Source organism: Panthera pardus, unplaced genomic scaffold (assembly GCF_024362965.1).
Source record: "Panthera pardus isolate Hobbes unplaced genomic scaffold, ASM2436296v1 HiC_scaffold_26, whole genome shotgun sequence".
Classification (NCBI taxonomy): Eukaryota; Metazoa; Chordata; class Mammalia; order Carnivora; family Felidae; genus Panthera; species Panthera pardus.
The window spans coordinates 10,886,246-10,903,808 of record NW_026526832.1 but is presented as its reverse complement, the minus strand read 5'-3'; the positions used below and the strand labels follow the sequence as shown (position 1 = coordinate 10,903,808).

At 39.5% G+C, this 17,563-nt stretch overlaps 1 protein-coding gene across 2 annotated transcripts in view; it reads right to left on the bottom strand.

The window, feature by feature from the left end:
- The window catches only part of PRKD3 (protein kinase D3), an 87,137-nt gene extending 73,202 nt beyond the window's left edge, over positions 1-13,935 (bottom strand). Inside the window, exons 1-2 of one of the 2 annotated variants that reach the window (XM_053891000.1) lie at positions 13,781-13,935; positions 5,748-6,707 (exon numbers count right to left, since the gene is read on the bottom strand). In XM_053891000.1, coding sequence (XP_053746975.1) covers positions 5,748-6,035 — 288 coding nt within the window. In that variant the 5' untranslated portion in view covers positions 6,036-6,707; positions 13,781-13,935. Of the gene's footprint in view, positions 1-5,747; positions 6,708-7,763; positions 7,875-13,780 lie in introns of those variants that run through there. The other variant, XM_053891001.1, reaches the window with a different exon arrangement.
- Between the last annotated feature and the right edge of the window lie 3,628 nt (positions 13,936-17,563).

The following is a 17,563-nucleotide window of genomic DNA, read 5'->3' as shown; positions in this document are numbered from 1 at the left end:
CTGTATGGAATTTAACCAAAGAAAATAAGTGAATAAACCCATGCACAGATAACCAATCTCGTTAGTCATTAGGGAAATGCAAATCAAAGTCACAAGGAGATAGCATTACACATCAACCAGAATGGTTCAATTAAAAAGACTGGAAATACCAAGTGCTGGCAAGGATATGGCCATTATACACCCGAATATTTACCCCAAGGAAATGAAAACACATATCTACAATCAAGATTTGTATGAGAATGTTAACAGCAACTTTATTCAAAATTCCCCCAAATTGGAAACAACTCTAGTATCAATCAACTGATGAATAAACAAATTATGGTATATGCACACAATGGAACAGTACTCAGCAACAAAAAAGAACTACCATACGTAACAGCATGGATGAATTAAAAACAAAGTATGTGAAAGACAGCAGAACAATAGACTACACACTATATGACTTCATTTATATGAAAATCTAGAAAAAGTCAAACTATAGTAACAGAGTGTAGTGCAGCGGTAGCCCAGGACCAGGACGAGGAAAGGAGACTGCAAAAGTGCAAGAGGGAACTTAGGGGGTAATGAAGATGCTCTGTATCTTGAATGGGTGATAGTTGCACAAACTTCCTACAATTGTTAAAACTCCCCAAACTCGTGAATATCAATGGATTTTATTACAGGTAAATTATATATATTACGTCTGATTTTTAAAAAAGTAAACACCTTATTAAAATAGCTATTAAAGGGAAAAAAACTACATGTATGGCATACTTCTATTTAATGCCTGAGAGGTACTAGAAAATAAAGCAATATAAAATCCAATCTTAGCCAATAAATTAATTTAAAAATGTAATGGTCATTCCGTTTAGATCACTGTGCTGTTATTTGAAAAAAATATTGAAATATTATTTCTGAATATGGAATACATGCAGAAGACACAAAATCTAAAAGGTACACAAGGGTATACAATGAAAAGTAAATCTCCCTTTCACTCTTGTTTCCCAGTCACCAGTCCCCTCCTGGAAGAAATCTCTCTCTCCTTCCAAGGTAATCAAAAAGCAATCAAGCGATCATATATACATGTACATATGTATGTGTAAGTGTATGTAGTACAAAATGATAGCACAGCATGCCCTGTTCTACACTTATTATGTTATCTGTATGTCCTATATACTTTGCAGATCTCTCCCTCCCCCAACCATGTCCACACAAAATGTTTCCTTTTTTAATAGCTGCAAAAACTTTTATGGAATCCCACAAACTACACTTTGGATCACTGCAGGGGTACTTTAAAAAGCCTTACAAATTAATAAACTCCATTCTTGTACCTAAGGTCAAATTCCTATTCCTTATATCTGAGGTCGATTATTACTAATATACTGTTAACACTGGATGGCAAAAATTTAAAATAGATGGAATACACATTTGGTATTATGACTAGATTAAAAATATTTTAAAAAATCTAAAATATCATTAACATGAAATCATATCTCAGGCAGTCCTCCTCTACTAATTCAAAAGGAGGATTGCCCTCCAGGCTTATTTCACTAACTTTTAGAGACCTTTCCTCTGGTCCTTCAAAGTAAGAGCTCTTTTCATCACTTTTCTGCCTTGTTGGTTTCTCTACAGAAAGAAAGTTGGGAAGGTTCTTCTCAAGGAATCATGATTCTATTTCAAGAGTCACAGCAGAACACTAGGGCCCAAATCCTTAAAAATTTCTAGAACATGGGAACTCTATCTTATTAAAGTTTGATAAAAATCAGTCCTATTCTCTCCCCCCAGAGAGAGAATTCTCTCCCCCCAGTAAAAACCTTACTTTTCTTTCTGAATTTTCTAACTTGGTTACCAGCATCACCACCCATCCAGCCACCCGCGCTCCCGTCTTCTTCAATAGGCTGTCAAGTTTTACCAACACTACTTGCCCAACGCTCTTCAAATATATTCACTTCCCAACCATCTCAGTTCAGATATTCATTACAGTGGCTTCTTACCTGATCTCCTTATTTTATGTCACACTGAGTTACACATTTAAGCTTTCCCAAACACAAATCTGATCATGTTGCTTTGCTGCACGCAGACCTTAGTTAAATCTCTGCTCTTACAGGAATCAAGTGCAAAAATTTCCTTTGCATGAAGAAGGCAGTGTGGTGCACTGAAAAGAGTATACAGGTTTTGGAGTTTAAAAAAGACCTGTGTTTGAATTCCAACTTTCAGCAAGTAATTAAATGTCTCTGAAATTCAGTTCCTCCTTTATTCAACAGCAATTATATCACCCACACTCTTCCCACTCAGTGAGGTCCTTGGAGAAGGAGCATCAACCTCCCCTAAGACCATATTACAAATGCTTAGACCCACCCCAAACCTACTGATTCAAAAGCTACATTTTAGAAGAATCACTAGATAACTGGCATATACATTAAAATTTGAGATGCACCACAAACTATTGTGAGGATTAACTAGAAAATGTGTGTAAAGCTCCCAACATAGAATAGGCACTCAGTAAATGTTATTATAATCTTCCTCTTGTCCCCTTCTGTATCTTCAATCATCTTAATTCTTTTACCTGGAATCTATTCCTCACCTCCTATATTATTGAAATCTTGCTCATTCTTTAAATGTCAAATAAAATGCTACTTTCTGTATGAAGTCTTCCACATCCTTTATTAACCTGAGAAGAGCACTCTCTACCTTAACCTCACTTTCTACTTTTCATGTTTTACTCTGTTTCCTTCAGTAGACTGTAAGCTTTTTGAGAGAAGGGATATATGGTTAATCTTCCCAACCTAAAATTTAACCAGTACCCCATCTTTTAAAAGGTTCAGGTAAATGCATTTACTAAGAATAGATATAAGAAAAGCAGGTATGTGACCCTCAGAGCCCTGGCAGCTAACCTGGAGCTGTAGAGATGTAGGTAATGAAAATGGATGACTAATGAGCAAGTACCCAAAAGGGAAGGAAAAAACAAAAGAACTTCTGACGTGATTTTTCCATCCTCCAAATGAGTTAGGGATCCATGAGATGTCTCTATAAAATCTCAGAATCTGAGCTAGTTGCCTTAAGATTTTTCTCTGGTTAGGATCTGGAGTAGGTCATCCCCTGAAACTCCTTTTTCCTTAAACTGTCTCTAGCAGTGAAGACCCAATTTTGATTAAATGTTTCATAATCTCACCACTGTAATTACACACTAGAAATCATCCCAACTCAGTCATTGATAGATCTGGAAATTGTAATCCCGAGAAGTCAAATCACTTGTGCAAAGTTAAACAGTAAATAAGCAATACAGCTGACCTAGTTTCAAGCTCAAAACTCTTAGAAATGTGTAGTATGTTTATGCCCTATATATGCTACATATTTTTGCCAGATACATCCCCATATCACTATAATACTGATTCAAATTCAGTTCACTATGATATTTCTAGAATCAATAATTCTATATAAAGTTCACCCTAAGTTATCTTTTTTTTCCTTCGGCTCTATCCTGTTTATTTCCTTGGTATCACTGTAATTTTTCATGGATTATGATTTTTAATCAAGTTTTCTAAGAGTTTAACCCATCTGACCCACTTCTCACATCTATATTAAAGATGAAGTAACATGAATTCTAAAATAATCCTGTAGGAAATCAGCATGCCTCTGTATAAATGTAAGAACAAAGTGAAATTTTAGAAGATTGAAAACAATAAATACAGACTCTGCCAAAACATTGGTTATAAATTTCTATAGGTTTGGGGTGCCTGGGTGGCTCAGTTGGTTAAGTGTTCAACTCTTAATTTCGACTTGGGTCATGATCCCAGGGTTGTGTGATGGAGCCCTGTGTCAGACTCTGCACTGAGTGTGGAGCCTGTGTGGGGTTCTCTTTCTTTCTTTCTCCCTCTCTCTCTCTCCCCCTCCCCTGTTGGCACACTCTTTCACAAAATAAACAAACATTTTTGAGAATTTCTATGCACTCAAATAAAAAAGAAACATTAAAGTTACAAACTATAGTTAAGTTAAAAGCTTACCTTTACATTAAAAACCTTTTCGCAAAAATATTTGTGAAAAACCTCTATAACATTTAATGAAAGGGAAAATAAAAGCAAAAATACTTAAAGGCACGCAGACGGTTCTACAGATCTACAAAAGGAAAGTGAATCTTTAGGCCACATTTCAACAGACAAGTTATTGTTGACACACAGGCACAGATTATTTTTACAAACCACATCACATGTTTTAGACTATTAAATGCATCTACATCAGAAGATAATAACAAAAAAAGATAAGAAATTAAAAGAAAAACAGGGGCGGGTGCCTGGGTGGCTCCATTGGTTGAGCGTCCAACTTCAGCTCAGGTCATGATCCTGGCTCAGGTTCGTGGGTTTGAGCCCCGCATCAGGCTCTGTGCTGACAGCTCAGAGCCTGGAGCCTGCTTCACACTCTGTGTCTCCCTCTCTGTCTGCCCCTCCCCCACTCATGCTTGGTCTCTCTCTCTCTCTCTCTCTCTCTCTCAAAATAAATAAACATTAAAAAAATACTTTGGGGGGCACCCAGGTGGCTCAGTCAGTTAAGCATCCGACTTCAGCTCAGGTCATGATCTCATGGTTTGTGAGTTCAAGCCCATGTCCGGCTTGCTCTCTCTCTCTCTCTGCTCCTCCCCCATTTGTGCTTTGTCTCTCTCAAAAATAAACATTAAAATTTTTTTTTAATTTTTAAAGAAATTAAAACAAAAACAGGAAGATAAAGAGCATGAATCCAAATATATTAATCTTGTGCAATGATTTTTAAAATAAAAAATATACTAATTTGTTTGAACCATATGCTCAGTCCATCAAAAATAAAATGTACCCGATTCACACTATGTAAATATACAGTTTCATGATAAAATAGAGAACGTCCCTGCTTATCCACCAAATCAAGATTATTAAAGACATTTAGCTAAGGTTCCTTAAAAAATAGTATAGTATAGGGGTGCCTGGGTGGCTCAGTTGGTTAAGCGTCTGACTCTTGGTTTCAGCTGAGATCACGATCTCACACTTGTGAGATCCAGCCCTGTGTCGGGCTTGGATCTGGGCATGGAGCCTAATTGAGGTTCTCTCTCTCCTTCTCCCTCTGCTTCCGCTCTTCTCCCATTAGCACTCTCATGCTTGCTTGTGCGCGCGCTCTCTCTCTCTCAAAAACAAAATTGGTATAGTACAGGACAGGACAGGAGACAGGTAGAGAGGAAACAAAAACTACCCTCAATTTCCAATTTTTATGTATTGTCATATATTCAAAACTCATTTACCTATTTTTTAAGCAAGAGAGAGTGGTCTTCTCATATCAGATGGCAGTTTAGGTGAAATTAAGACCAAAAGGGAAAGAAGAGAGTATAAAAAAGAGGGCGGAATACAGCACACCTAGGAAGAACACGTATGCACCTGGGACTCAGCCACAGCTGGGTCTTATCCTTTAGGGAAGCCATCTGGATGGCTTGCACCCTCTAACTCCTGTTTTCTCTAAAAACAAAGGAGATTTCTTAAGTCCTCTTGATTCTATATGGATTTTCATGCTCTTAAAAAGGAAAATTGAATAGGCAGTATTTTAAAGTTAGGATATAGGCTCCAGTTGTTAGGACCTGAAATTTCAGACCTTAGGCTTCTAGCCTATTAGCACTTTTCCCAAAATGATCAAAATTAAGACATAATCAATTGACTCACGTGTTAACTCATTGTTGCATGTATAATTTATAGAAAAGCATTAGGAACAACGTTAATTAGAAAAAGTATGGACATAAATAGTATGCACAGTACCTTTTGATAAACAATGGAGCACACAAGATCCTTGACAGCAGATAAAGATAGTTCCTGGGCTTCAATGGTAACACTCTCCCGTGTAAGGCCAATTTGCAGCAGAAATGAAATTGTATGCTCTGAGCCTCTGGAGTTGGTGAGTGATGGTGCACTGAAGCTTCCATTAGAGAGCCGGGCAGAGAGTCCTGTTTTAGGACTTGAACACGGAGAAGGAGTGGGAAGCACAGCAGGAAGAGTTGCAGGTAATACAGACTTCTGGGCTGATGGAGGGGAATTGTTTGCAGACATCTGCCTTTCTTTAATCTTTTAAAATAGTTGTCAATTCTTTTTCAGTGGTTATGAAGAGGCTTTTACAATCACAGGAGTAAAAAAATGACTGTACTTTTGGATTTAATTGAAAACTGCTGTATTTCCTCTTTTAAGCCACTCATGCCAATGACTGCATCTTCTACAACTGTGAGCTGAATACACAGAAGGTCCCACTTCCCCTAGTATCAGATGTCCCATCAAAAAACAGTCTTGTCTTCAGGACCACAACCAGGGATTTGGAAAGGATTTAACATCACTGAATTATCCTCATCAGAAAAGAGTTGACACTGCTTATTTACTAACCATCTTCATCTATTTTCTTTTAAGTCTACTTTTGTCTCTCTCTTTTAATTTCAGAAAATACATATTGAATAAAAGTTGTTTTTCTGTTAAGATGAAATCCTCCTGGTTTAAAAGAGAAGTGTTTAGGATTAATCTATTTAATCCTTATCGTTAGGTTCAATGATTTGATGGGATACTTTCTCAAATATCCACACCTTAAATCACCTTCTCAAATGTCTTCATTTTCATTTTTGGGGGGGGTAAATTTTTCCATGATGAAGCACAAAGCTTTTTAAAACACTACAGGTATATTTCACTTGAAGAATTGGTCCGCTGAGAAGAGTTGATGTTTTCTGAAATGTAGTCAGCCTGGAAGGAATTTTAAAAACACTCTTAATATTTTATACTCATTTGACATTATTTTCCGAATGCCAAGAATCCCTTTAATTTTTTTAAATGAGAAGTTTTGGTTGCATGTTTACAATTCACCAATAAATCCTAACAGGTAGTTGTTCTGGAGGTCTAGTTATCAGAGTCTTTTTTCTTTTTCTTTTTTTTTTACTGTAGATATAATTTTAGGGAGAGCCTTCTGCTCACCACTACCACCACCACCACCAAGCCCATGGCACCCCTCACTAACACCCAAAATCTGAAGATCAAACACTTTTATTCCACAATACACAACTGAATTAAGACAAAAACAGAGAAAAACAGAAGGGACTAAAAAAAGGTTAAAACTGATATCGTCATAGAAGTAAAGCACGTACCACTCAGCCATACCAAAGTAGAACACTGTCCTAATAAAGACATGTTAAGAGTATTCTTTTTTATATTAAAAGTCTAATTCTACCAAAATATGATTGCTGACTTGCTTTTTGACAGATTTCTTCCATAAGGCCAAGAAAGCAGAAGGGGACATACTATGCACAGTTATAATGTGAACAACATACTTAAGACAGGAACATAGGAGAAAGTGACCTTATCATAAAGGGTTTCTGTAAGTAAAAAGAGAGACAGCACTAGACTCAGTTATGTATGTATCACAGTTTACAACAGGGCATTTCAAAAACAAAACAAAAGGCGTGACCCCCATGGCCTAAGTGAAATGGCTCACAAGAAATCTTTCTAAATTTTCCATATATAACTGTAAACAATTCCAATGATGAAAAAGAGTGAAGCATCCAATGTGCTTGCAGAATGACTCTCCGGACAGCAGTTAATGGGGCTAAATAAATCAGGATGAACACAACAGAAGAGCAAAAACATACAGATGTAGTATCAGGAATTAGAAAGCTCAGGGAAAACTAAGGCTTAGAAAAAATTACTTAAAGATAACAAAAGCTTTTATAGCTACATTCAAATAAATATTAACCCACCTTATACAGTACAGCACTTAACATCTCATAAATGCTTTACATACTTTACCTCGTGCACACCTCTTTGGAGACAAATATGACTTTTGCAGATGAGAAAATAGAAGCACAAGCAGATAAAGCAACGTGCCCAGCATCACGCAGGTAATTAAGAGGCAGAGTGGGAATCAGGACCCAAGTTTCATACTTTCTTACTAAGTGCTATCTCCATAAAATAACATATTATTTTTCAAAGAGAACAAGGAACTGAGAGAATCACTGCTCAGAGAGGATGTTGTTAAGGTTGAGCACGTACAGAAGGCAGAATTGCTCAACTTGTATTTTGCTGATCTTCTCTCAGTTTTTAAACTAAAGTTGTAGAAGGGCAATGAGAACCGAAACCCCAGTCTGGTGAATGAGAGAGACTAAAACAACTTTATGTAGTAAGTCTTGGGTTCCAGATGCAATTCATTCCACACTGCAAAAGCAATTAGCAAGTGTAATCACAAAGCTGACTCCTAAAATCTTAGAGAAAGAGCTCAGAAAAAAATAATCAGGGCCTGGAGATGGGTCAGGGTTGCTTCGAATTTTGGAGCTGGAGGAGTAGGGAAGTAGATTTCAGAAATCACAGACATGTAAACTTAATTTTTAGTCAAATCTGAGAATAGATTATGAAAGGAAATGGTTTCTGAATATTTAGAAAAGAATATAATAATCACTAGATGTCAGCATGAATTAAAACAGAACAAATAATGCCAAATCAACTGCATTTACATCTTGGAAAAGAAGGATTACTAGACTTCTCAGATGCAAGGGAAAAAAATAATAACTTATAGTCATTGAGCTCCAACTATCTGCCAGACACTGTCTAAGCACTTTATATGCATTACCTCATTTAATCCTCTGCAACAACCCATTGTATAGTGGAAAAAACACGCTTAGAAATCAAAGTACTTGCCCAAGATCACACAATTAGCAAAGCCAGGGAGAAAAAAGTGTATTCTGGCCAAAACAGTATTCAAGATGGTTTTTCACACTATTTTTGCAAATATGTTGTTTGAGTGTGAGTTGGATGTTAGTGTAGTTGGGTAAATTCACTACTCTAGATCAGCCTAGATGAAAGAAGTCTTTAGGGGAGTGCCTCAGAACTCTGTCCTCGGCCCTATATTGTTTTTGATTATTCATAAGATAAAGACACAGAAAACATGCTTATAAAATCCTCAGAGTGTACGATCCGGGAGAAATAAACTAAAATTAAAGTGAAATGTAACAACAGTGAGTGTAAAGCTTTACATTTGGTTTCAAAAAGTTAATGGAGAAGAAATGGAGAAGTGCTGATTTAGAAGGTATTCAGAAGGGGAGTCAGCCACCTAAGAGTTTAACGAGAGCTGCTAATCTGTAACTAAAAGAACTAATGCAAATCTAACCCCCCAGGACACTGAGAACACATCAGCACCAACCTGTAAACTCTGTTGCCAGTCAGCCTACCTTACCACTGTATTCATTTCTACAGTCCACATTTTTAAGAGCCATATTGATTAAAAAATAGTAGTAACAGCATGCATCTAGATAAAGGTGAAAACAATGTCATGGGACAAATACATGCTTAACAAAGCCAAACAGAATAATGGTGTTCAAACATTTGAAAAGGTGTTAAGAGAATAATCGGCTTTATTCAGTATCACTGCAGAGAAGTAAAATGAAGATAACCGCACTACTTGCTTACCTCACAGGAGGTCAAGAGCACGGAGCTACTGCATGTAAAGTACTTTCAACAGTACCCGGCTTACAGTTCAGTGCTCAGTAAGTTTTAACGATTTTTACAGTGATTCCATGAGGAAATTAAGAAGGAAGGTCCTACTTTATGCTAACCGCAGCAATTGATATATGATACTTCATTACATTCTCAAGACCACTCTAGATTTGTTCCACTCTGTTTTACTGAAAAGGAACCAAAGTTTATAGTTGCTTGCTCACAACTACACAGCTAATGTGAGATAGAACTGGGATTCAAACAAAAGTTTGCCAGACTCCAAAGCCCGTGTTCTTTCTGTTGCATTCCACCTCCAACAGCCTAACTACCCACCAGGTTTTCTCCTGAAGTAGTCAGTCACTTACAAGTAGTTTCAAAAGCTGAACAACTGTCATGAAAAAGGTAGCAAAATATCTACCAATAATACTGTATTCAGGTCAAATACTTCAAAATACAAGATACTGCTGTGTTCAATAATAATTTATTTTCAATGGATGTCTTCCCACTAAATTTCCATTTTATTATAACTGTCTAGTAATACAATCAACCAATTTATCAGAACTATTGATAACTTAATAAACTATATAAATGTTATAGTTTTGTATAAAAATATTTTTTACAGTTTCAGCATGAAAACAAATAGAAGAAACTAAGTGAGCTGTCTTTAAGCTTCTGCCCATTCATCCCAACTGTTTTCTCTCTCCTTTTATTTTATGGAACCCTGATTTTCTCTGTAAGATGCAAGACGTAGGATTCAAAATATTAACACTAAACATCAAAAAAATCCAAGAAGTGTAATTTACTTTGTCTTTACGTTTCAATTAGAAAACGGAGACAAAAGACAATTACTAATTTATAAGCTATGTATCAATTAGATATCTTTACTTCTAACAGCTATGGATTGGCAAGCATTTCTAATACGTTTACTTGGAACATCTCAAATATTCTTTGGGGGGAGTTAATTTGTCGCATATCCCATTCAAATGAGCTTACAGGATCCATCACCACTGCGGAATGGAATCAAAAGATGAAATATGAAAGGAATCGTGAGCCCAACCTGCCATATTACTACAGACAAGGTAAAACAAAGGCCTAGGACTTCATAGTAACATCACAAGTTGATCTACCTTTCTCTCCCACTCCCTTACCTCCCCCCTGAACGTACATATCTCATATCTTGGCAAAGCCTCTAATTACAAGCTCTAACAACAGCATTTTCATTCAACAAATATTTACTGAGTGCCTATTATTTGCCAGACTGTTACTACAGTCGCTGCGCTTATATAGCAGTAACCAATACAGATATGGCTACTGTTCTTTCTGGAGCTTACAGTGTGATGTGGGGCACACACATTAAACAAACACCATTCACATAAACAGCAAGGGAACTACAAATTATGGAAAGTGAAATGACCGAGTATACCAAAAGGACCTAATTTTAACTGGGGTCTCAGGCAAGGTGACTTTAAGGAAGTAGTGCTTAAGCTAAGACCTAAAGGATAAGTAGGAGTCAGGGAAGCAGAGAAGGGAGGATTCCAGGAAGACAAAACAAATCCAATTCTTACATACAGTACTTCAAAAGGAAGCTCATTATTTAGTGTAGCCAGTGTCCTTTTTGTAACCAGGGCTAAAGTGATGAGGTAAAATGCTTTTCTTATTCAGAACAGCGTAATATTTACCATGACTCCTACTAGTAATGGGTTGTCCTTGTTCAATTTAGTTTTGTGTGCTAGGAATGCTATTTTTTTTGTCCCTCCTGCTAATATGTAGACGTATTCTTTTAGCACGTAAAAAAGCATGTGCCCTTTTTCAGTGCAATACTGACCAGTGTCCTGAGGTCATTTTGCTTTAATAACAGGCTTGATCTGGCTTAATAATCCTAGTGTTGCGTTTATACTGTATATCGCATTAAAGTCAAATAACTTTTCGGTTTTTTAAAATCACAGTTTGCAGCAAATACAATTTCAAAAACTATTACCTTAGGTTAATATAATACTTTTCCTAAGAGATCAGCATTCAACTAAATTGTTGCTGCTAAAATTCTGTTTATCTGGATCAGTGACATTTGAATCTCAGTCCTTCTACTCTCAGAGAGAGGACACAGAGCATACTATGTCTGCTCTCTGCTCAGCCACTGAAAAGTTTATCCGGTAATAAGATTACAGACTGCCAATCTGGCAGTGCTGTAGGAATCTATGCTGGGCTTGATGGGCCTTCATCGCCTCTCTTCGCCCCAGTGGTATCTGAGAAATCTGACTGGCTAACAGCCAATGAGCAATTTCTCACACAATGTCACTGTAAACTAACCACACAAGTGGAGAAAACTTTTCTGCAATGAAATTAAAACAAAAACATTTCCTAAGTGTATCATCTCAAATTTTTTGACGAACAGGACAACTGCTCCAAAGAGGGCACATACAAGTTCAATTTAAATTACATAATCAGAGACTCAAAGTACTAACAGAAAATTGTGAACCATAAGAACGATTATTAAATCAAGTTAAAATCTGTACTAGCAAATAATTTCCTCATATATCCAGGCCTGTAAGAGTAATTTCTTTTAAAAATGAGCAATTCACTTCAATATGGTAATATTTTCATCACTTTTAAAATGTCTTTTTTTAAATGAGAAAATGTCCCTTAAAAGTGCATTTAAATGATCAGTTCGTTTTTTCTCTATGAGGTTTTTTCAATTCTAATTTAATTTTTTAAATTTACTGTCCCAAAACTTGATTTATTAAAGCCTTTTTTTTTTTGCATATGCCAGTGTTAAATTAAAAACAACCCACAAGAGAAATTTCTCTTTTAAAGGGGTCGTCTGATGACACTGAAAGCTTATAAAATTTGTATATCTAAAAGACTCACTACTATCTGAGATGCTTAAAAAACTACTCCAGATATCTTGAATGTGAATCATCCTAAAAAGTGAAATGCTAGCCACCAAATTATTGTATGGAAACTGGCTTGTCAAATACTCCAAACTCATCTGATCAGGTCTACCACATGTATATTAACTGCTAAAAAGCAAAACGTAAGGTGAAGGCTTTAAGTGACATGTTTAAAATACTTTTACTAAAACTTGTAACTTCTTTTTTAGCTGAATTTCATGCTTGCTCTCAATTCAGATCCTAACAGGGGAGGAAGAAAAGGTTCCTTGATAAAATTAAACTAGTCTAGACCTAGATCGGGGTACTTTATATGGACGTCTTCGGCAGCAAATCCAGGGGTATTCCCAGCCTTCAAGGCATGAGAAGTTGGTAAGTAAGTAAGCTTGATCTAAGCAAAATCATAGTCGCTAAAAACGTAGGAAAGAACTGCAGCGTTAAGTACTAAGTAGAAGCAGTTGTAAGAGTAACACAATATAGCATTTTCTAGGGTACAGATTAAGGCATTCGAAAACTTTTTGTTTCATTTGCGGCTACAGCTTATGAAGGCTGGGTAGTACAAAATTGTAGTTCAGGGTGGAACTTATTCTTCCTAATCAAAGATGACACCGATATCTTATTTCCTGTGGGGATGGGTGTGGTCGAAGAGACAGTTATGTCCAAGCCATCAATCTGTGTATGGAAAAGTCTGCAGGTTTTACGCCTGTCCCTGGAATTTATATTCGTGCCTGCAGTCGGCAAGGCCTATGCTTCTGCCTGCGATGACTTCAAATAAAATATCCAACAGGCAATCGAGTAGTACGCGGTTATGGTTGCTGCTCAAAGAAACAGTCGCACTCCTCAGCGTTTCATCTCAAGAAAAACCTCCCGGGGTTAAGAACAACTCCGAGCAAGGCTGCAACTTGCAAAACTAAGCACAGTCAGGAAACTGGGGTGGGGGCTCCCATGCTCTAAGCACCATTTACTCCCCGCTCTGAGACGGCTGCAACTCGAAGTGATGAAATGAAAAAGAAAAAAAGGCTCATCCCAAATTCGGCAGCTTGACTGTCGCGGGTCCGGCGTCGGGAGCCAGCTGGAGGGACCCCGAAACAGACCGCTCCCGAGGCGGCCGCACGCGCGGTGGTCGCCCGCGGAGCGCGGACCCAAGTTGGCCTCCGCGCCCACGCCGGAACTTGGCCCCATCTGGCGGCCGCGCCGGCGCCCCCGGCCCGCCGCGGCGCCCCCACCCCCACCCCCGCCCGCGCCTCCCGCCCAGCGCTCCGCCAACTTCCCGCCTGGCCCCGGGCGGTCGCCGCCCAGCCCCGCGCGGGGCCCGGAGTCCCGCCGCCGCCGCGTGCGGGTGGGGGAGGGGCCGCCGCCGCCTCACCCGACGGGCCGCGAGAACAAAGCGGCGGCCGCCGCGGCGCTAACTTTTTCGGTGTCTGATCCGCGCTCCCCGAGGCGACGACTTACAGACGGAGAGCTCCGCCGGTCGTGAGAAACTCCACGGCCGCCAGCGTCTGGGTCCCGGACGAGGCGCCAGCGAGGCTTCACGCGCCTCGCACGATCCCGCCCGCCGCTGGCGCCCCTTCCTCCCTCTCCCTCCCGCCCTCCTCCCTGTCCCGTCCTGAGGCCCGGGGGCGGGGGGCGGGGGCGTGCGGGGCGGGGGCGCGCGGCCGGCGCGGGGCCTGCCGGGAGCTGTAGTTTCCGCGCGGGGATGTCAGTCACGCTATGCCTGCGCGCGGTGCAGGGGCAGCGCGAGCGCTGGGTCCTTTCGGGCTGGCCCTGCGCGCTCGGGGATCCCTGTGTCTCCGTGGGCGCGCGGCAGCGGGGCGCCACCGGGTATTTGAACCAGTTACACACGGCGCTTGATACCCATCATTGCCTCTTGCTCTTTTGTCGTCCGCTCTGACGGAGGCGACGGGGGCAAGGAACCAAGAGGTGGCAAGTTGGGCGGGAGGCTTGCAAGAGGTCCACAGCAGAGAACAGCTACCCCCCTGAGAGCTCTTCTCCCTGCTCCCCGCCTTTCCCTCCCTCGGGCCTGCCTTCCAGGTGGCCGCCTGGCGCCGGGGCCCCGGACATCCCGCCCCGGAGGCAGAAACATCAAGAGCCCTCCATCTAAACAGAGTAAATCGAAGTGGCTACTTTCCATGTGTTTTGTGTTTCCTCTCTGTCCATCATGGAACTCCACGGGGTCCCCTACCATCAAAGTGAAGTGCAGTCAAGCATCACAAACCTCGGCTTCCACCCCCAGGGGAAAGAGAGTGACAATGCCTGGGGAGGGGCAGAGGGAGGGGTGGGTGTCGGGATGAGGATCTAGAGGGAAAATACACTATGTGGTAAATTACAACTTTAATGTGAGAGAAAACCCTGAGCAGCCGACAGTTGTCCCAGAAACGACCTAGTTCTCCTTCTCTCAAGATTTTGTCTCAAAAATACTTAAGTAAAATATCTTGTAACAAGCTAGATAGGCTACTGTCAACAATCCATCCATCCTCAGGCGACGCTCCCAAGCAGCTTTTGAGAATAGAAAGAAAAGAAAGTTAAGTGGGTCCTTTCTTTTTACACTAAATTGTCAATCTTAATGGATGTCCCGGTATTTAAACTTAAGAAATGGGAATTAAAAAAAAATTATATTAAAGATGGGACAAGTAAGCTTGTGTATAATTCTAATGTACTCTGAAGCTGTTTTTTAGAAAAGGCCTTTCTGAAACATTCTCAGGAATTGGAAGCTGCTAAATGTCCCATATCCCATATCCAGTAGTATCTACCTAATTCGATCTAATATTTTATATTTAGTCTTATTTTCTGCTCTTGTTTTATTTTAAAATTGAAAGTAACTCCACTCAAGTTTACATTCTTTTTAAAGAACACTCTTACCTAACTTTGCCTTTTTCTTCCTTCCACTTCCCAACAGACGTTTTAGTCCAGCCCCAAATACTCTCTCTCAGCAAGATTCCCAGGACCTCATTGGAGCAGTTTACAGCCATTCCCATGTCACTAGTGACTTCCATGTTCTCTCGTGGTCCTTAAAGGGACAGAAGTTACTCTTCCTAGAAGTAACTTTTCTAAACGAATCAACCTGGTATTATATAGAGATTTAAGGGTGTGTGTGTGTGTGTGTGTGTGTGTGTGTGTGTGTGAGAGAGAGAGAGAGAGAGTATTCATTTCATTTCCACTGTTCTGCTTCTCTTTTTAAAAACTAAATTGTCTCCTCCACTTTAGATGAATCTTTCAACAATGCATTCTAGCATAAGACTATCTTTGTAGCTGCAATTTTTTGCTTGACAGAAACTACAATTTCTTTAACTGAGTATATATCAGATCTACCTGGATTCCCCCTTCATAGGAATGTGTCTTTCCCCCTACTGAACTTGTAGAAGATCATGGATATAAAGGCGAGCAATATTTATCATTTATTGAACATCAGCTCCGGGCCAGTCACATTCATCCATTTTTATATCACTTTTTCTGTATATTACACATAACACCTCCCTTTTCTTTATATGCACTTATATTTAACTTTATATAATTTACTGTTTGATTACATACTATGTTCTACATATATTTGTAGAAATAAACTGCAAATATATTCATGTTTATATCTACAAATATATGTAGAACATAGTATATAAGCAAAGAATCGCGGAAAGGATTGTCCAACTAAAAGGAGGATTAGAAAAACCAAGTAACTATAAGGAGAAGCTACTGCATATACTCCACCCAGGATTTCATATGGTGTCCCTAAAATTTAATAGTCAGGTAATTTGTAATCAAAAACCAATTACCTTGCTCATCCCCAGTAATTCCTGTTTATCTTTGTGGTTGTAAAATACGTTTCTCCAAGGACAAAATAATGCATAAATGTGCCTTTGGATTTCATTTTAATTAAATATTCACTATAAACCTTGCTTTTGAAATACTGTAAACTGGCCATAATATATCTTGAAAGTCAACTGAGAAAGAGAACACAAGTGCTACAGACCTGGATAAGGAGCCAGTATTAAAATTAACTCTTGTACCAACACTGGTCAGAGCAAAGGAATTAGACAAGTGGGCTCCCTCACTCACAGTCTGGAAACCGCACCAGCCCTAAAGAGCCAGTTAGAAGAGGGTTGGGATGGGACTTAGAAGACAGAATCCAACCTAGTCCCTGCCATGTCACGGGTGCATGCCGCTCAATCTCACTAAGAATTGGTGTTCTTACCTGTGAAATGAGGGGAGATAATTATGTACACCATGGGGTCGTGAGAATGAAGAGATGCCTTGAGTGTACCACACATGCAATGAGCATCGGAGGTAGTCTGCCCAGGTACGCATCACGGTTCTGCCACTGAACAGCTTTGCGGTCATGGGCATGCCAACATCAGTGAGCTTCCTTCTCAGCCTCAGTTAACTTGGATGATAACGGTCCTTATCCCATGAGCTGTGCAAGACCTAAATGACATAACAAATGGAAGACGCTTTTAAGAATTCACACAGTGAATGCTCAATAAATGTTAGCTATTACATTTAAGAGGTGGAGCTTTTCAGAGTGCCACAGCTCCTCCTGGAAGCACAGAGGGGAAAAGTTAATAAGCTTGAGTCTGTGAAGGGAAATTTAAAATAATAGCGAAGAGTTTAAATGACACAGGAATCCCTGTGACCATGGAGTAAAGTCCTTTTCACTTCATCAAGGGAATATCCTACTGCACTGGTGCTCAGTTGACCAGAAACCATCACTTTCTCCACTAATAGCTTCAGGTGTCCTGTCCAGGATAAAATCACTACATGGTTTTGTTTGTTGGTTTTATTTATTTATTTATTTATTTATTTATTTATTTATTTATTTAAGCTTATTTATTTTGAGAGAGAAAGAGAAAGAACAGGGGTGGGGCAGAGAGAGGGGGAGACAGACAATTTTAAGCAGGTTCTGTGCTGAAGGCAGAGAGCCTGATGTGGGGTTTGAACTCACGAACCAGGAGATCATGACCCAAGCCCAAGTCGGATGCTTAACTGACTGGGCCACTCAGGCCCCCTGGTTTTGTTTTTAATAAAGTTAATCAGACTCTACTGAGATGAACATTTTACTATAATTTGTACTCTGATCATATATCTCAAATTTCACAATCTCAGATACCTCCAGAAAGAATTCTGACTATATAACCCTAGACTTTAAACTCATAGTTCCTTAAATGATGATGAAGTGTGCAGCTGAAGTCTAGTTGAGGTTAATTTGACTTACATGCCTTTTTTCCTAGCTCCCCCTTAAGACTT